This window comes from Bufo gargarizans, chromosome 1 (assembly GCF_014858855.1).
Source record: "Bufo gargarizans isolate SCDJY-AF-19 chromosome 1, ASM1485885v1, whole genome shotgun sequence".
NCBI classification, from domain to species: Eukaryota; Metazoa; Chordata; class Amphibia; order Anura; family Bufonidae; genus Bufo; species Bufo gargarizans.
Window position 1 is genome coordinate 727,693,919 of NC_058080.1, and position 21,269 is coordinate 727,715,187.

General features: G+C 47.4%; 1 protein-coding gene across 1 annotated transcript in view; it reads right to left on the minus strand.

Annotated features, from left to right (window-relative positions):
- Nucleotides 1-1,417: 1,417 nt before the first annotated feature.
- Nucleotides 1,418-21,269, minus strand: part of LOC122930248 (NACHT, LRR and PYD domains-containing protein 1 homolog) — a 45,653-nt gene continuing 25,801 nt past the window's right edge. Inside the window, exons 3-6 of the mRNA XM_044283471.1 lie at nt 17,736-17,899; nt 16,386-16,557; nt 10,170-10,235; nt 1,418-3,117 (exon numbers count right to left, since the gene is read on the minus strand). Of these exons, the coding sequence (XP_044139406.1) occupies nt 1,418-3,117; nt 10,170-10,235; nt 16,386-16,557; nt 17,736-17,899 (2,102 nt within the window). The remainder of the gene's footprint in view (nt 3,118-10,169; nt 10,236-16,385; nt 16,558-17,735; nt 17,900-21,269) is intronic.

Genomic DNA, 21,269 nt, shown 5'->3' on the forward strand with positions numbered 1-21,269 from the left:
GAACATGAACAGACCTATGGATATGATAGGTGAACCAAACAGTTCCACACTAACCTGCTACAACCTTGCTGACTGGAACCCGTGCTCAGATACGCTGTCCACACAAACATTAAGAAGGCAGCACACACAGGAACCAGGACATCCATAGCTGCAATAAAAACCAAAAGCATAAGACATCAACTTAACATCAGGGATTCGGTTTTATGACCGCAAGGGTGGCCCTTACTGGAAGGATGGTAACAGGATACCAGGTGAACGACTCCAGCAACATGCGTGGGGTACCCCTCCAGCTTCTGCCATCCAGCAGGAAGCTAAATAGCCCAAGCGGCCACACACACACACACACACACTAGGAAAGGAGTTTAACCCTTCCATCACCAAACCAAGTAAGTGTCACTTAAAGGGGAAGTGTACAGACATCAAATCACCAAACCTTTCACCAAACATAAAAGTGAACACTAAAACCACACGTTGCCAGAGGCAACCGCATACCTTGACAGCGAGCGCCTAGAAACCGCTCAGGCCGCTCCACTGCCAACAACCTTATGTTGCCAGCGGCAACCACATGTGAGACAAGATACAGAGCCCACACCTGTGGAAGACAAAATAAGACAAACCGCTGACAACAGCATGCGAACCAAGGAGTCACGACCACGACAAAAAAGTTAGGGAGGTACTGCACTCCTATATCACCCTCCTCCCCTGGTTCTTGATTGGTTGTTGAGTTGGTAGGGCCGGGATGTTTTTTTAAGGGCACAAGGGACGGCTGTCCCTTCCTCTTAAGGCACCGCGATATACAGCGCCCCTCCCTCCCGCCCTGTTTTGTTATGGTGTGATTGGTTGTTGACTGTTTTCTCAATGTTAATTTATAGGTATTCTTACCGTCAAGTCACAGCAGAGGTCGGTTATCTAAATCATGATGGCAGAAGAAGGCGGACTTGCCTACAGAGAGTCTGTGGGGCATACCGCTTCTTGGGACCCAGAGTTGTTATGGTGGTTTGGAGTTAAAAAGAAAAAAGCTGGTTGATAACAGATAATTTTTAATAAAGCTGTGACCGACTCTCACCCAACATTTATTGTGTCCTGTTGTATTTTTTCCTAGCTGCTAAGGTACCAAGGTGGGGTTGTTAAGGTTCATTTCTCGTCAGTCCTGTTCAAACCCAAACAAAACAAACTGTCAGATCGAGTCACATGCAGCAACTCTGACAGATCTCCTCAGAACACCCACAGGGCAGGGCGTGACAATGGCGCTATGTGCTGTTTTACTGGATTTGGCCGAAACAAACCTGAAAAAGATCAGGTTGGTCTGCCAGCCAAAATTTTGCAAAGTTCGTAACAAACTGGTTTGCTCATCTCTAATGCATACAATAAATCTGTCAGATCCTGAATACTACAAAAAGATGAAATATATTGTATTTTACCTCAGATTCTGCAGGTTATGTAATCCTGGAGCAAGTCTTTGTAATCCTGCATTGTCTAAGGAACATCCATATAGATTGAGTTCTTCTATATTTGTGCAGGTGTCCAGAATAAATGCCAACACTGTGCAGTCTAGAGCCGACATACGAACATGAGAAAAGTCAAGGCTTCTGTGTGATTGTAATGATTCCAGCACCAGACTCTTATTCCGGGATTCATACAGATAGAAAAATGTACTGAGAAGATGCCGCTTGTCCTTACTTTCCATTGGCCTCTTTTTTTCTAGAAGATAGTTCTTCAGCCAAGTGATGACATCTATAGATGTCTGAGCTGCTTGTCTGTCCAGGTATCCAGTTAGCATTGACCTGGTGGAGCCGTCTGATAGACCACACAGGAAAGGGAGGAACATCTCACCTCGTCCATCAGGATAGGATTTGGCATCTTTTAGTGATTTCTGTAACTTCTCAGGAGAATAATCCACATAATGCACCAAGGCAGAGAAGAATTCCTGAACAGTGAGATGTAAGAAGGAATAGGACACAGGTTCCTCCGATTCCATCAGAAAACTTGATAATAGCTGTGACTTATTGTCCACATGGAAACAGTCCAGATCTCGTTCATCAAAGATAAGCCTGTGATTCATGACTCCATGTTCTGCCATCCTTCCGATGGAGTGCAGGATCTTCTGAGCGTCACTTTTGTGCAGGCTGTGATTGGACAGGATGTTGGCGACAAATATCGCAAAGAGCTGGGTGACTGTTTTGGGTAATAATGACACCGGCTGATCACTACTTGTTGGCTGGAAGCTCCTGGATAATACTGTACAGATGATCCAGCAGTAGGAAGGGAGGTAACAGAACGTGTACAGGGTGTCATTCTGCTTCACATAATAAAAAGCCTTTTCCCCCAGTTCAGGGTCGGGGAAGAAGTTTTGAAAGTACATCTGTTGTTCTTCTGGTAAAAACCCAATGATTTCTACTATTCTCTGGAAAACTCTACAATCAATTGATGCCAGTCTGGTTGGGCGACTGGTCATTAGGACAGAACAACGGTTAAGAAGAGACTTTCTCACCAAACTAACCACAATCTGACCACAAGGTTCGAGCTGTTTAGGACTAGAGCACAAGTGACGTGATGAGAAATCCATGTTATGAAGACTTTCATCTAAACCATCAAATATAAAGAGAAGTTTTTCTGGTTCCTGTAAGATGTTACTAAGCTGCTCCTCCAGATATGGGTACTGATGAAGGATTAGAGCCTCCAGACTAACCTTATCCAGTCTGTTGAGTTCTCTGAATTTGAAGAAAAAGACAAAGGAGAATCTTTGATAGAGATCCCCCTTCACCCAGTCATAGACAACCTTCTGCATCAGTGTGGTCTTCCCTACACCGGGCACTCCGCACACCATTACCATACGTGGCACTTGTTCGGATCGGTGGCACCAGCGGAACAGTTTGTTGGGGGAAATGTGTTGTAATTCATTTTGTTTTCTCTTTAAGTAGTCCTCGTGTTTTACCCCGGTCTCTATGAGCTCATTCTCAAAGCGTTTTCTGAAGTGATCAGTGGAGACAATGATGAGGTTGACATAACGTGTAGAGAATGGAAAACTCTCCTCTCGCTGGTCACATCTTGGAGGTTTGTTCTCTACAAGTTTCTCAGTTCTTTCATGTAAATGTTTCTTGTGACGGATCTGGAAATCTATAGAAAATAGGAAAATAAAAGGTGAAGATAAGAAGCTGAAACAGAACTAAATATCTTGGTGAAGAAATGGCAGATATCTGTACATTGCTGAGTTTTCCAGCTCCTCTTAGCCACACGACTTTTCTAGACACATTGGAGCAGATTTACTAATAGTGTTTAAAAGTAAGACAGTGTGAACTAAGACCAGACAGTCTGACACGGCTCCAGATTTATCACACAGACTGACACTGGACGATAAATCTGGATAATAACTTTACACAACACCAAGGGCACCACAAACCAGGAAGACGCCAAACCAGGGTTTGCCACGAGGAGGTCAAAGGGTGCCCTATTCACTGTGCATGGTCCAATGAGTACCAGGGAGGACCATAGCCACTGTGAGTACTAGTACCACCATCACACATATTCTCAACTTCTGCCCGGGCCACCGCTGCATGTTACTAACTAGAATACTAGGTGTGGTGGTGCTGTACGGTGTAATTTACATGAAATGCAGGCAGCATGTCATAGAGCAGGAGGAGCTGAGCAGATTGGTGTATGGTTTATGGGAAAAGATCCAGTAAAACTTGTACTTTATTTATTAAAAGCAGCTCTGTCAGCATGATCAACCCTACTAAACCAGACATAGTGCCTAGTAGGGTTGATCATTCTGGTACAATTTTTTATTTTTTTTAAGTTTTAATAATGCATAGAAATCATTACTTTTATAAATATGCAAATTCCTTAGTTGGAACACCGAGGGGTGTGCTGTAGTGTTATAAGCCCCCCCCCCCCCCTGGTGCGCTGAACACTGCACCCTGACATTTCATTGATGGAGCAAGACACCTTATCTTTCCCTCTTTCCCTGTCTTCGGCACCTGAGCACTACCTCCAAATGTCTGTGCTTGTACTACAGCTTTGCTGCTCCTTACCAAGCATTTCATATCCATACCGCACAGGAGACGACGACCAAATTTAACCCAGAAGCGATCCTCCTCTGTCTCTGTAGCCAGGGATGCCTCTACTTCCGTGTTTAATTATGTCATCAGCACCTGCACTGGTCAGCATGCAGCAGCAGAGCTATAGCAGAAGTGCAGACTTTTGGAGGGTTAATGCTGACAGGGTCGCTTAAAAATCATGCTCATTCTGGGCTGTGAAGTCAAGAAGTTGGTTCTATCAGAGACGGACAGCCTTCCCTCTATGAGGAGGAGGAGGTCCTATCAGGGACTGACAGCCTTCCCTCTATGAGGAGGAGGAGGTCCTATCAGGGACTGACAGCCTTCCTTCTATGAGGAGGAGGAGGTCCTATCAGGGACTGACAGCCTTCCCTCTATGAGGAGGAGGAGGTCCTATCAGAGACTGACAGCCTTCCCTCTATGAGGAGGAGGAGGTCCTATCAGTGACTGACAGCCTTCCCTCTATGAGGAGGAGGAGGTCCTATCAGGGACTGACAGCCTTCCCTCTATGAGGAGGAGGTCCTATCAGGGACTGACAGCCTTCCCTCTATGAGGAGGAGGTCCTATCAGTGACTGACAGCCTTCCCTCTAAGAGAAGGAGGTCCTATCAGGGACTGACAGCCTTCCCTCTATGAGGAGGAGGTCCTATCAGGGACTGACAGCCTTCCCTCTATGAGGAGGAGGTCCTATCAGGGACTGACAGCCTTCCCTCTATGAGGAGGAGGTCCTATCAGTGACTGACAGCCTTCCCTCTATGAGGAGGAGGTCCTATCAGTGACTGACAGCCTCCCCTCTATGAGGAGGAGGGCCTATCGTTGAATGACAGCCTTCCTCTAAGAGAAGGAGGTCCTATCAGGGACTGACAGCCTTCCCTATATGAGAAAAAGGTCCTATCAGGGACTAACAGCCTTCCCTCTATGAGGAGGAGGTCCTATCGTTGACTGACAGCCTTCCCTCTAAGAGAAGGAGATCCTATCAGTGACTGACAGCCTTCCCTCTATGAGGAGGAGATCCTATTCCTATCAGTTTCTGACAGCCTTCCCTCTATAAGGAGGAGGTACTATCATGGATTTACAGCCTTCCCTCTATGAGGAGGAGGTCCTATCAGTGATTAACAGCCTTCCCTCTATGAGGAGGAGGTCCTATCAGTGACGGACAGCCTTCCCTCTATGAGGAGGAGGTCCTATCAGGGACTGACAGCCTTTCCTCTATGAGGAGGAGGTCTTATCAGGGACTGACAGCCTTTCCTCTATGAGGAGGAGGTCCTATCAGGGACTGACAGCCTTCCCTCTATGAGGAGGAGGTCCTATCAGGGACTGACAGCCTTCCCTCTATGAGTAGGAGATCCTATCAGGGACTGACAGCCTTCCCTCTATGAGGAGGAGGTCCTATCAGGGACTGACAGCCTTTCCTCTATGAGGAGGAGGTCCTATCAGGGACTGACAGCCTTCCCTCTGTGAGGAGGAGGTTATACAAGTTTTACAGCAAGACACGGAGGCTCATATTGCTTTCTCCTTCTTTACTGAACCACCAATAGCAGCAAAGAGAAAAAATTAAATTTACATACAGGAAATGACCAAAGTAACCCAAAGTCCCTCCTCCATGGCCCCTATAATAGGCCGCTCTTCCTCTGAACCTTCCTCTTTCTTTGCTGCTGCCACCAGTTAAGTACACCTATGGTTCTGTAAATTTTTTAATATTGTGCTTGTATTGTCAATTTCTTGCTGCGCTGCTTCATGCTAGGGTGACTAACCCTTGCTGGCAGCACTCCTTATGTGGTTTGCTACCCACGTTTTAGAATTTTAGCTGTTTTTATTTTCGTTTTCAGATTTTTCCCTTTAGGTTACCCCTTGCGCTTTGTGACCCCTTCACATCGCTTTCCCTTTGCTGCCAGAGTCTCCCTCTGCGGCGTCCCTTGTCCCCCCCGCATTACCTAATTACCGGAGCTTATCCAGCGCAGGAAGGAGAGCTCACTTCATTCTCGGCCGGCGGTCGGGGGCGGGGCCTCTGCTCCTCTCTCTGCCGCAGCGCCATTACTGTAGCTCCTCGTGTGGATTTGGACCGCGAGATCTCGGCGGCCATTCTCTGCCTGGTTGCCGCGATTCTCGCGGGGTTTCGTCCGTAGCAGCCCTTCCGGTCACACGCGGTGACCTGCGCGCTGCACCGGTCCCCTGCTCCTTCCCTGCTACTGTAGAGTTGGCCTCACAGGTTCCTTCACTATTAACCCTCCAGTGTACCTTCATTGTGCCATTCTATCAGGGATACCATGTCCAGCCCTACACAAAATCCCTTCAATGTCCCCCTTTTCCTCTCCGGAGGGTCAGATTACCCCTGAGGTGGATGCACAGGCGCTGGCTTTGCAGCGCTCTGTGTCAGATGCCATAAGGGATGCCATGGGCCCCATGTCAAGCATTCTCTCACAGAGTATTACTCAGGCACTAGCTCAGCCTTCTAGAATGCCCCCCCTAGACTCCGCTACCTTACAGCAGCCTACCTCTAATGAACCTCCTGTGCCACAGGAGACCTTGACTGGTGCGCATCCTGCCACCCCAGATGCCGTGCATAGTTCGCGGAAAAGAGCCTCATCACGCCAGGCAGAACGGGCGCGAACATGGAAGTGCGCTAGAGCACAATCCCCTGATGTATCCGACTCGGATAGAGTATCGGACGAGGAGGCTTCGCGGATGCGGATTACATGTCAGAGGAGGATGTTGCTCCCAACTCAGGGCCCCTCAAGGTCCGCTACTGCGGCCTCCTCTGCCAAGGACGGAGAGTCCTTCCCCGCCGCTAACCGACCTGATGCCATACTAGATTCGATGGGGGAACCTATGTTCGACCCCGAAACCTTGCATCACCCCTTATCGGCGGAGTGGCTTCCCACTGAGCACGTGGGTAATTATCTAGAGCACTGGGCCCGTCACCCTCTAAGCCGTGAATCACAGAACAAGCTTAGGGCCGAGTGCCCCAGGCCATTAGTCCCCAGCAAGGTGTGTGACACGCCTGTGTTGGACCCCAAAATGTCACAATTCCTGGCCAAAACGGGTTGGAACCCTGAGAGGGGCCTGGACTCAGCTCTGCGCAGCTGGCAGGACAAAGTGCTTGATGTATTTGGCCCGCTGGCCAAGATGTTTGAGCTAGCCGAGGCTGCTAGAACTGAGGGCTCCCCAATAGATCCCGAAGAACTGCGGGGTTGGACCCAAAGGGCAGTCTGCATTGCCGGGAACGCCAATACATCCTTGGCGATTTACAGGCGTAAAGCCATCTTATTTTAGCTCGACCCCAAATTGTCAAATTTGGCACTCACGGAGGCGGGTAAAGATGCCCAGAGGCTCCTAATCGATGACTCCTTTATTAAGGATGTGAGCCGGTTTGTTGGTACCTTCACCGCGCTAGATAAAGCACAGTCGTCTATGCGCAGGGTATTTGGGGACGGGTCTCTAATCGGGCCGGCAGTGGCAGGGTCCACCTGTCCGGCCGTGCAAACTTTCAGGCCCGTGGCGCAGGAAGGGACAGCGATCTCCCTTCCAGGAACAGCGCAACTCCTCACCCCTCTTCTCCACCAGAGGAGGCCAGTGGAGATCTCGCTCCTTCAGAGGCAACCCCAACTCGCGTGGACCCTTGGGTATTCTTCCCCAGATGGGGGATTATATGGTACCTTGTGTAGGGGGGCAGACTCCAAAGTTCTTCTCATGCCTGGGGCCGCATCACATCAGATCCATGGGTACTGACCACTGTCAGGGGCTTCCATATAGAGCTCACGGGGTCCCCGTGCCTGGTTCCCTCCCCCCCACCTATACCGATATCACACCCGGTTCACGCACTTATAGACATGGAACTGTACGCCCTCCTGCACAAGCAGGCGGTAGGACAGGCCCCTCCTTCGGAGTGGGGTGTCGCCAGCAACATATTCCTTGTGCAGGAACAAGGGGGTCAGATGAGACCTGTCATCAACCTTCGCGCACTGAATACGGTGGTACGCTACCATCGTTTCAAGATGGTGAGGTTTCACCTTCTTCGGGACCTGTTGAATCCTGGAGACTGGATGGTAAGGCTGGGCCTAAAAGATGCTTACCTGACGGTCCCAGTGGCCACTCGTTCCAAGGATCTTCTCCGGTTCTCGTGGAGAGGTGAGGTCTGGAGGTTCACCTGCCTTCCATTCGGGCTGTCTTCAGTTCTTTGGTGCTTCACCAAGCTGCTATGTCCTGTTGTACCCTGGCTGAGGAGTCGTGGTGTACGCCTCATTGTTTACCTGGACGATATCCTCCTGTTGCACGAGTCCAGTGTGGCTCTGCTAGGACACCTGCAATGGACAGCAGACTTACTGACGGGCCTCGGGTTCCTCCTCAACTCGGAGAAGTCATGCCTCATCCCATCGCAGCGGATGGAATTCCTGGGATTCATGGTGCATTCGGTCTCGGGGTCCCTCAGTCTTCCGATGACGAAGTTGCGCGCGATACGCAAGGAGTTGAGGCATGCTCTTCTCATTCTCCACCTCTCGTTGCGTCATCTGGCCCGCATCATCGGACTGTTAGCATCATCATTTCAGGCCGTGTTTCTGACCCCATTGCACTACCGGGCTCTCCAGCGACTGAAGATCACGCATCTTCGGACCGGTGCCTCCTTTGCGGGCGTGGTGTTCCGGGACTCGGAAGCCCGAGAAGAGTTGAGTTGGTGGATAGCCAATCTGGAAGCGTGGAATGGCAAGGCAATCTTCGGATTCTTGCCAGTGTTGATCATCGAGTCGGATGCGAGCCTCCAGGGTTGGGGGGCGCATTGCAACGGAGTTTCCACGGGAGGCTCCTGGTCGGCGGAGGAGTCTCTCCTCCACATCAACGCCTTGGAGCTCCTCGCCGGTTCGTTTGCAGTCAGGAGCTTCTCCAACGGGATCGCCAATGCATGCATCAGACTGCGGATGGACAATATCTCATCAGTCCGATACGTCAACCGGCTGGTCGGTACTCATTTCGGCGATCTTGGCCCGGTTAGCCTAGGAATTTTGGTCGTTTTGCCTTTCCAGGGACATCATGGTGCAGGACCCGGTTCTTCTGCTGGCGTCCAGATCTGGAGGCGTTGGCGGTGGATGCTTTCCTCCAAGATTGGTCGGTATCCCGCCTTGATGCTTTCCCCCCGTTCTCGATGATTCGGTGGACACTCCTTCAGGTTCAACGACATCTGGCGGATTTGGTTGTGGTGGTTCCGTTCTGGGGGTCTCAGGTCTGGTTCCCTTCGTTGCTGACGATCCTAGTGGAAGTGCCCCTGCTTCTCCCGTTTCGTTCGGATTTCCTCCGCGACCCTCGGTCATAGTTTTATTAAAGACACGGAGGCGAGTATTGCCCGCCCTGTTCCCTCCCTTGGGTTTTTTATTATGGGGGTTTGTCATTTACCTCGTTGATTGTTAAGTGTCTTTTCTTATTATTGTCATTTATTGTGTTTATTAGAAGTCTCATTATCTTTAATGTTATTTATTAAGATTTATATTTTCAGTCCTTCAATCCCATGTGTGTCTATTGAGTACGGGGATGCCGGACGTATCCAGTCCTGACGTATTTGTTTCACCTGGACCTATGGTCTGCTCTCTTTTTCAGGATGAAGGTCGATCCAGTCTAGGATGCTGTACTACCGGCTAATTTTCTACCACAATTGGGCCCTGTTGGCTAGTTGGATACGTTTCGTTGGCGTTGGACTTATCCGTTCCAGTTACAGTTCAGAGTTTTCATGAAGGTGTTCGTGTTCTTGGCACCAGGATCTCAAAGAAAGAGGAAGGTTCAGAGGAAGATCGGCCTATTATAGGGGCCATGGAGGAGGGACTTTGGGTTACTTTGGTCATTTCCTGTATGTAAATTTTTTCTCTTTGCTGCTATTGGTGGTTCAGTAAAGAAGGAGAAAGCAATACTCGCCTCCGTGTCTTTAATAAAACTATGACTTTACGTCATGAAATAGGAAAATCATTAAGTTATACTGAATAGTCACAGAAAACTATACATGAATCTGCTCCGCTCCTCCTGCTCTATAACAACCCGCTGCAGTCCAAACACCATGTTCTATGTGACCGGTGTAATGCAATGTAAACTATGAGCAGTTTTATTATAATAGGTCTATATAAAGCTCACTTACCTTTGAGTTGTGGGGACAGTTGGTGTCCATGTTCATCCAGCAGGATTTGCTCTACCAGAGTGTCACCTAATAAGAAATGATACAGACGTCATCAGTGCTGGATGTAGACATATAATGTACAGGAAATATCACATTATACAGGTACCGGACGAGGTCTAATGGTCCTAAATGTACAGCTGTGACATAGTGTCCATGTCCCCCACACTGAGCTAGTCACTGTGTATGGTCACATTGTGGTGGTCATTGTATGTCCTGGCATTCTGATGGATACTGTATGAAGGGGCACTATTGTCGTTACTATGAGGGGGCTGTAGTATTATTATGATAGCGCCATCCATTCCATGGCGCTGCAGATATGATAAGGGGTATACATACATCATAGAAAACAACTGCAATAACCATGAACAAGACGAGTTACAGACTGGTACAGAAGGAGAGAGGACCCTGCCCATGAGGGCTTATCATCTACAACAGGGGTGCACAACCTACGGCCCGGGGCCACATGCGGCCCTTGATACCATTCTGGGTGGCCCCCAACCATGTGGTAACAGACATGTATGTCCATGTTTTGTGGCTGCTCACATGTATCTTTTAATTATTCTCCCATTGGATGGGAGTACTAGAAGTGTAACTAGACATTAATAGTTTTCAGTTGGTAATAGCCCTTTAAGTTTTATTTTCGGTCCTTGGAATTGGTTCAGGCTGACAATGTGGCCCCAACCAGAAAAGGTTGTGCACCCCTGATCTACAAGGTATGGGAGAAGGACACAGTAGGTGAGAGTAAAGTTGGTCATAGCCAGTGGCGTAGGGATCGCCATAGCAGCTATAGCAATGGCTATGGGGCCCTACGCCACTGGGGGCCCGGGCTGCCGGCTGAGGATAAAAAAAATAAGTTATAAGCATAAGCAATGCACCGCACAGACCTGTGACGAGTTACAAGAAGAAGGCAGCCGCAGCGCATGTAAGTATGCTGCAGAGTAACTGACCATGGCAGCCAGGATTTCAGTAGTGTCCTGGCTGCCATGGTAACCGATCGGAGCCCCAGCATTACACTGCTGGAACTCCAATCGGAACTGCCACTGCCACCAATGATGGGGGGGTCCGCACTGCCCACCAATGATTTTAATACAGGGGAGGGGGGCACACTGCCCACCAATGATTTTAATAACGGGAGGGGGGGCACACTGCCCACCAATGATTTTAATACGGGGGGAGGGGAGGGCACACTGCCAACCAATAATTTTAATACGGGGGGAGGGGGGGCACACTGCCCACCTCTGATTTTAATACCAGGGAGGGCGCACTGGGGGCTGACGAGAGGCACTGGGGGCTGATGGAAAGGGTACTGGGGGCTGGTGAAGAGGCACTGGGGGCTGGTGGAGAGGCACTGGGGGCTGATGGAGAGGCACTGGGGGCTGATGGAGAGGCACTGGTGGCTGATGGAGAGGCACTGGGGGCTGATGGAGAGGCACTGGGGGCTGATGGAGAGGCACTGGGGGCTGATGGAGAGGCACTGGGGGCTGATGGAGAGGAACTGGGAGCTGATGGAGAGGAACTGGGAGCTGATGGAGAGGCACTGGAGGCTGATGGAGAGGCACTGGGGGCTGATGGAGAGGCACTGGGGGCTGCTATGAGGCTATTGAGGGCTGCTATGAGGCATGGGGCTCTTATCTGAAGTCTGATTGGGAATCATTCATATTGGGGTCTGAGCTGAGGTGTGATCTGAGGTCTTATTGGGGTCTTATTAACATTGGGGATCTTATTGGGGCTGTGAGCTGAGGTCCGATTAACATTGGGGGTCTGATTGGTGGTCTGACCTGAGGTGTAATAAATGTTTTTTTTTTTCCGGAGCAGCTTGGAGAAAAAAGCCCTCAGTCTCCCACGCTCCTTCTGCCCGGCCAAGCGAGCCAGCACCCTGAGGCCAAGCCTGCCAGTACCCCTGAGTCTTCAGAACTGTAAGTAAATTATATACAAGGGGAGCTTATATTATGAACGAGACAAATTATATCATAGTGGCTCTTCACCTACTCGTGTATCAGCACTAGAAATATACCCCTTACACTCCCTAATACCCAAACTACACAAGATACATATCCCTACCTTCTGTCTAATACACATATACACCCCACGATATGTACTTTCACCTTCTTGTGTTACAGACCCCTGTACAATTTAACAATCTTCTTTAATACACAGACATTTAGATTCATACATTTCCTACACTGGCACAAATGTGTTGCCAGTGACCAACTGTCTGTGCTCAGTCCTACGCGTAACCGTCGCAAGTGCATGAGGTATGTGGGGGTGGGAGATCTGGGGGGGGGCATAAATTTTTTTGCTATGGGGCCCAGTCATTTCTAGCTACGTCCCTGGTCATAGCAGTATAGTGGTGTAAGAGGCAGCCCTGATCATCCAGCAACATTTCCAACACACATATATACAGACGTGGACAAAATTGTTGGTACCCTTTGGTCAATGAAAGAAAAAGTCACAATGGTCACAGAAATAACTTTAATCTGACAAAAGTAATAATAAATTAAAATTCTATAAATGTTAACCAATGAAAGTCAGACATTGTTTTTCAACCATGCTTCAACAGAATTATGTAAAAAAATAAACTCATGAAACAGGCATGGACAAAAATGATGGTACCCCTAACTTAATATTTTGTTGCGCAACCTTTTGAGGCAATCACTGCAATCAAACGCTTCCTGTAACTGTCAATGAGACATCTGCACCTCTCAGCAGGTATTTTGGCCCACTCCTCATGAGCAAACTGCTCCAGTTGTGTCCGGTTTGAAGGGTGCCTTTTCCAGACTGCATGTTTCAGCTCCTTCCAAAGATGCTCAATAGGATTGAGGTCAGGGCTCATAGAAGGCCACTTTAGAATAGTCCAATTTTTTCCTCTTAGCCATTCTTGGGTGTTTTTAGCGGTGTGTTTTGGGTCATTGTCCTGTTGCAAGACCCATGACCTGCGACTGAGACCAAGCTTTCTGACACTGGCTAGTACATTTCTCTCTAGAATTCCTTGATAGTCTTGAGATTTCATTGTACCCTGCACAGATTCAAGACACCCTGTGCCAGACGCAGCAAAGCAGCCCCAGAACATAACAGAGCCTCCTCCATGTTTCACAGTAGGGACAGTGTTCTTTTCTTGATATGCTTCATTTTTTCGTCTGTGAACATACAGCTGATGTGCCTTGGCAAAAACTTCGATTTTTGTCTCATCTGTCCACAGGACATTCTCCCAGAAGCTTTGTGGCTTGTCAACATGTAGTTTGGCATATTCCAGTCTTGCTTTTTTATGATTCGTTTTCAACAATGGTGTCCTCCTTGGTCGTCTCCCATGTAGTCCACTTTGGCTCAAACAACGACGGATGGTGCGATCTGACACTGATGTTCCTTGAGCATGAAGTTCACCTTGAATCTCTTTAGAAGTCTTTCTAGGCTCTTTTGTTACCATTCGGATTATCCGTCTCTTAGATTTGTCATCAATTTTCCTCCTGCGGCCACGTCCAGGGAGGTTGGCTACAGTCCCATGGATCTTAAACTTATGAATAATATGTGCAACTGTACTCACAGGAACATCTAGTTGCTTGGAGATGGTCTTATAGCCTTTACCTTTAACATGCTTGTCTATAATTTTCTTTCTGATCTCTTGAGACAGCTCTTTCCTTTGCTTCCTCTGGTCCATGTCGAGTGTGGTACACACCATATCACCAAACAACACAGTGATTACCTGGAGCCATATATATAGGCCCAATGGCTGATTACAAGGTTGTAGACACCTGTGATGCTAATTAGTGGACACACCTTGAATTAACATGTCCCTTTGGTCACATTATGTTCTGTGTTTTCTAGGGGTACCATCATTTTTGTCCATGCCTGTTTCATGAGTTTATTTTTTTACATAATTCTGTTGAAGCATGGTTGAAAAACAATGTCTGACTTTCATTGGTTAACATTTATAGAATTTTAATTTATTATTACTTTTGTCAGATTAAAGTTATTTCTGTGACCATTGTGACTTTTTCTTTCATTGACCAAAGGGTACCAACAATTTTGTCCACGTCTGTATATATAGCAGACTGTCATGTTTCGCTCCAGCCACCAGAGGCCACTGTGGCTGAGTAGGACAGTGTGAGGAGTTGTTTCCAGAGGACAAGGAGTTAAGTGTTTTTCCCGGGCTGAGCAGAGAGCCTGGGCTGAAGGTGTCTGAGTACACAGGAAGAAAGACGCTGTGCACTGAGAGGGAGATCCACAGGGAAGATTAGAGTGATTTCTCCCTGCCTGCTGACACAGTATCTGGGACACTAGAGTGTGTTTGCTCTCTGACTGAGCTGATGTGTCCTGGTGTAGAAGAGAGACTGCTGTAGTGTGAGGCACTTACCAGAGGAACTGTGAGTGAATTCCAGGCCCTGCCTGATTACACGTCCAGAGCTGCTGATTATCTCTAACCAGAGTTACAGAGACTACAAAGAGAGGCCAGAGCTGAGCCACGCTGAAGCAAGCAAGCAAGCAACCAGATCAGGACCCAGACTGTATCTGCCTGCATGTGCGGACACCGAACTGTGAGTGCACTGATGCTAACCGGAGCTAGGACATAGTGGAATAGAATTTAGTTTAGTGCACCGTAGAGGTGCACCCCGGGTAGCGGGGACAGATAGGACTACCTAGAAGAGAGTAGCCTGCTATTGTCTGTACTTGTGTTTGTGATTCATTTGTGTTCTTTATGCAAATTTCCATTATCTTTGTTGTGAATTCTCAAGCTGTTCATATTGTAAATCTGCTTCTCCGGCAGTTAGAGTTCTCCTTTAATAAAGCCGGTTTCTACTTCAGCCTCCTTGTCTGCTGCACTGTACTTGAGTCCTGCTCTACGGTCTCTTCCTCTGCTGACCGTTACAGTGGCAGCAGGGTTACAGTAGGTTGTAGGCTTGCCTGAAGAGGTGCGTTTTCAGGTTTCTTTGAAAGTTTCCACTGGAGGTGAGATTCTGATATGTTGGGGTATAAAGTTCCAGAGTATAGGGGATGCACGGGAGTAATCTTGGCGGCTATTGTGGGTACAGGTGATAAGAAGAGAGAAAGAGGTCTTGTGAGGATCGGGGATTACGTGTGGGGATGTATCGGGAAAGTAGCTCAGAGATGTATAGAGGGGTCAGGTTGTGGACGGCCTATTGTCTACTTGTTATTATTTTAAACTATTCGCTGGGCAATGGGGAGCCAGAAGAGAATGGCAAAATAGTAATGGGGGAGAGGTGGATTAGTCGGGCAGCAGAGTTGAGAATATATTGGAGGGGTGCGAGGATGCTAGATGGAAGGCCACAGAGGAGTGTGTTACAGTATTTTACGTGGGAGATGATGAGGTCAGGTACAAAAAATTTTGCAGACTCATGGTTGAGGAATGTGCAAATTCAAGAGATATTTTGGAGTTGGGGGTGGCAGGTGATGTGCTGGCTGGTGATGGGCTTGGATGTGCGGTTTGAAGGACTTGTGAGGACTTGGTTGACCGAGGAGTGTGTGTAGCCATTGACCATGATGGGGGGCTTTCCTCTGTAGTGGTGGAGAAGAAGGTTTGGGGGGGGGAGAGGAATGAGTAGTTGTGTAGAGGGGCTGTGGGGACTGTAGGCTGAAGCTTCTCTGATGTCAATCTTTTCTCTAAAGTCTGTGGCACAGTCCTCAGCTGAGATGAGGGGTGAGGGTGGAGGCACTGAAGGACGGAGAAGAGAGTCACAAGGGTTAAACCGTTGTTTAGGGTTGTGAGACAGAAGATATGATGTGAGGTAGGTCTGTTTTGCAGCAGTGAGTGGGGACTTGAAGTTGAGAAGGGATTGTTTGTATGTGATAAAGTATATAGGGGCATTGTGGTGGTCACTATGAGGTCACTGTGATGGTCACTGTATGTGGTGGTCATTACATGAGGGGCCCTGAAGCCTCATCGGCAATTGCTGCTATCATTTATATATGTTTGTCATGTTCACATTGAGTAACTTTTGGGCAATTTTTTTAATATCGCCTGTGGCTCGTTTTGGCATCAAATCCTAAGCCAGACCCAAATCAACTCAGGCCACAGGCAAGACCTAAACTTCACACCCCAGACTAGACTCCAAAATTGGTTCAGATCCCTAATAAATCCAGAGGGAGATCTTTATTACTGTGGACAATGTAAGTCATGAAGACCTCTATTTCATGGGTGACACGTGTCATACATGATGTTACCTCTATGACGGAGTTCCTCCAGTACAGCGTCCAGGCTGGGGGAACCATGACGTCTCCGTAATACATACAGACTGACCCACAGTCCTATCACAGCTTCTCTTCCTAGGTTACGTATATCCTGTAGTAAAGTCCACGCCAATCTTCTTCTATCATCTTCTAGACTGTGGTATTTCTAGAAACCAAGAAAGATCAGACATAAGGTGCGTTTTACACAGATACATAACACAAAGGGTTAACACACTGCAGATATTACATGTCTGTCTTCTCTATCATGTTTTGTCCAGAGAAAGAGAAATCTATGGAATAGTTGTGGAGAAAATCCTTCCTGAATCCACAAGTAACAGATTATTTCCAAGATGTAGTGACCCCTAATGTACGTGTGCGGGGGAGGGGATAAATCCTCCACAATACTGGATTATACACTTCTGGGGGGTTCTCCATCAGATATGAGCTGCTGTCTATTATTACACTGGAAGTTGTCCAACATCTTACTCTGACGTATGAAGCACAATTGTCATTCAGCCTCTTCTAGACAGCAGGATGGTGACATGAATGTTGCGCAGGGGATGTGGATCTGATCCTAATGGTGTTATCTAAGCAGCCCCCATGGTCTTCACCCTTTAACCCCTATACAGGGGAACCATCAGGCTGCAACCTCCTGGAGTAGTCTCTGTTCAAGTGATTGCTGACACACAGGGGTCAAGAGATGCTGAGGCAGAGCACTGAGCGATCAGGCAAGACTGTAGCCGGGGAAGTCCAAGGTCAGGGCAGGCAGAGTTCATGTAATCTATTAAACAGTACGAGGTCAGGACAGGCAGCTCAGGGTCAGTATGAATATCAGGTGGAGGTCAGGCAGTGAAGGGTCAAATCTGGAAAAACAGGCAGAAGTCAGCACACAGGTAAATAGACAGAGTATAGTGTGTCTTTGCAGGAATCTAGTCACTAGAAAGCATTGTTCAGAGGTTCTCTCCTGTGGGAGGGCTTCTTAAATGCCTTAGGGAGGTCTGCCATAAGTTGGAGTAGATGATATGCGCGCATGGTGCATGTGCCCCTTCAGGTATGGAGAAGCATGGCCATAGAAATTCAGGCTGCAGCCTGGATGGAGTAAAGAGAAGAACTACTCCAGAAGTTGGAGTCCTCAGAGTAGGAGGAGAGAAATGTTTGTGAGTCCAGACCTCTGGCATCCAGGAGCTAGAAGGCAGGTGACCACAGCGATAGCCATGCTCACCAGAGGGAGCGGAGCGGTGGCGGGAATCAACCACCAGTATAAAAATGACATAAACTGTGCCTGTAACACGTGATATCACTTGGGGTATTTATGTACAACACCGACGTCTCATGTCCTCTCACCTCAGTATCAGCGAGATTTCGGGAATGTAGCTCACGCAGAAGTGATGGAAGACTCATATTCTCCACAATGTGGAGCAGATCATCCAGGAAATATTCATATGTCATCCTCAGGAAGTGATCTTCATACTGACGGAGCTGCTGGTAGAACTGCCGGGTCTCATCATCTAGGAAACGGAGAAGACACAAGAATGAAGTTGTCTAAAACATGGAGGAGACTGATGGCAGTTTATGTGGAATATTCCTGTCCTGGAGCATTTTACAGGTTTCCACTAATGAGAAATCCACAACCCCCTGTAATAATAGCACGGAGCAGGGCGCAGCCATAGTGCAGGGCGGACTTACTTAGGGGGAAGACTGTAGGCTAGGAGAGGGTTAAAGTGCCTGGAGTGGTATGTTAAGGGGTTGGTTTGAGTTAGGTGGGGAGGAGTTGGGTTTTCGGCGGGAGGTATATAAGGTATGTAGGAGGGGCGTCGGGCCAGTTACAGCAGAGCCAGCATGATTTTCCCACCCGCCCACCCCTTTTTTATTGGGTTGAAGATTGGCGGTAGTAGTAAGGCTGCTGGAAATAGGATCCTGGGGAGCAATACAATGGTTAAGAGGTGCAGGACATGTTGGAGCCTGCATCTCATATGGTTTGTTAATGCCGAGGATGGGGGCCCCTGTTTGGGCTACAAGGCCTACAGGGGGGGATACTAGTAGACTTCAAGGAGTTGGTGCCCTTGGGTCGGTGAGTGCGGCCAAGGGTAAGTCTTGAAGTGCGATGTGAGGCGGTGAAGGAGGATACGGCTTGTTTGGGTTGCCCTCCAGGATCCTTGTTACGGTGCAGTAGGTAATAATGTTGATGGATGTGTAAAATGCCTGCTGTTATTATTGTTATTATTATTATTATTATTTATGTTATATGGTGGATAATGTGGCTTGTTACGTGTGGAATAATAAAGTTGGCCATCATGGTCATTTCACCAAGCAATTAAGTGTTGGTGTGGTTATTTAAGGTGGGTAACAGGGTAGGTTTTGTAGCCGGAGGAAAATTCTTCCATCCTATTAAGTCATTCACCAGCACAATCACTGCAGGACACATTCACAGGAGACATCTTTACATTGATGTCAGTATTTCTATACATGGAGATACATGGCAGATGTCAGTCACTGGTGAGAAGCGAGGGGAACGCTCCCCTTATTCAAGAGAGAACCAGTCTCAATAATACACTGCCCTCAGAGGGGGTCGGTCAGCGGTTCTGTCAATACTAAATTGGGCTCCCGGCACCCGGTTTGGTGGGTACACCTCTGCTATCATTTGTACCGCTGCCTCATGTATATTTATTTACCGCTATACTGTGACTGTGCCTGAAGATGTGGGTAGTTTCATGTCACACTTGCTGTAGGTTATTGGACAGGTAACTTTCCTGTAGCCATCTTAATATCATCAAAAGCAGGATGACAATGCTAGGTATCACCTCTGTATAGATAACACAGGATCCACCATTTTCTCTACAGATAATGGTTACATCCTATCTTCTTCCTCCTGACCTCTGCACAGACATGCCCAGAAAATCAGAATCACCAGGAATTCTGAAAAGACGTTTAACATAAAAACTTGACTGAGACAACAGGCGTTTTCTGAGGACACACTCCCTTTAAGGACGCCGTCTAATGTGGCAGTTATTCCTTGGTGACTTTATTTAACTTTTTTATCTCCACATTTCAAAAGCCATAACTTTTTTGCTCTTCTGCAAGATGTCATATTTTTTAATGGTATCATTTTGGGGTATCCAATAAAAGCAGAAATTCAGCTTCCAATACATGTACCCCATGTTGGAATCCATGAATACACGTTTCGAATCATGTAATACTGATCCTTACTCATGAGTAAGGATCAGTATTACATGATCCGAAACGCGTAGACATGGACTCCAACATTAGTTTTTAATGCACTATTTCAATAAAAGCTGCCACGTTTGTATTGGAAGCTGGATTTCTGCTTTTTTTGGATACTGACTTCACTCTTTGTTCCCGGCGTGTTCCGTGCTTCCGCCATCATTCACAGCCAGGTGAGCGCACCTCCCTCCTTTTTCATATCATTTTGGGGTACATCAAATGAACTGCATAAATGTAAAACATTATTTGGGGTGACGACAAGACAAGAAAAAAAAAAAAAAAAAAGTGTGTCCACCACAGTTTTTGGGTGCAAAACGTACAAGAATAGGACATGTTATATATTTTTTCGGGGATACGGAACAGACATATGGATGAGGATAGCACGCGGTGTGCTGTCCGCATTTTTTGCGGCCCCATTGAAATGAATGGGTCTGCATCCTATCGGCAAAAAAAAATAATGGAACGGACACGGAAACAAAATACGTTTGTGTGCATGAGGCCTTATATAGTGTTTATGTATTTCTACTTTAATACAGCAAAAATTATTTTTCTTGAAAAAATGTATTTATTTAGTGTGTCCCTTCACCCAGAACATTTTTATTTTCCCACTGACGGACATGTATGAGGCTTGTTTTTTGGGAAATGAGTTTTCATTGGGGCCATTCTGGGGTACGTACGACTTTTTGATAATAGAAAAGATGACAATTACTGTTACCGGTAATTTGATTTCCCGTAGCCTCCACAAGGACACTGATCCCGCCGCCCAGGGACAGGAAACAACAGCGGAAGCCCAAATAAAAAGACATCTCCTCCAACCTACTCCAGTAAATAACAGAGAACCGAAGAAAATTTATAACAAAGAATATCATATCAAGGGCCCACAACTATATATGTGAAACGTGTGTATATATACATATATATATATATATATATATATATATATATATATATATATAAATATATAAAGGTACACTTTTTTTTTCCCGGGGGGACGGGGGCACCCCAGTGCCTTTGTGGAGGCTACGGGAAATCAAATTACCGGTAAGAGTAATTGTCATCTTTCCCTAACGCCTCCACACCGTCACTGATAGGAGATTTTCCGATTAGAGATTTTTAGGGAGGGACTACAGCTGAAAGGACCTTACGTCCAAAAGCCAAATCCTGGTTAGCCATAACATCAAGTTTATAATGCCTGAAGAAGGTCATGGTGTTGGACCATGTGGCAGCCCTACATATCTCAGGGCTCTAGTGGAATTGGCCTTCAACTCTAAGGGGGGGAGAAACCTTTTTCTCTTTATAACACAGGACAATGGTTTGTTTTATCCATCTGGCTATTGAAGACTTAGAGGCTCCAAGGCCCCTATTTTTTCCTTGAAACTGCACAAAGAGATGATCAGTCTTTCTAAAGGAATCTGTAGCCTCAAGGTTCTGTAGAAGAGAATGCCTGATGTCTAGATGATGAAACATTCTTTACTGATCTAAAGCAGGAGAAGCGCAAAAGGATGGTAAAACTATTTCCTGCTGGCAATGAAACCTCGAGAAGAGCTTCAGTAGGAAAGCAGGGGAGAGTCTAAGAATTACCCCATCAGTGAGTTAAGGCTGCCTGCAGGAAAGGGCCTGGATCTCCCCTACCCTCCTAGCCGTGGTTATAGCGAT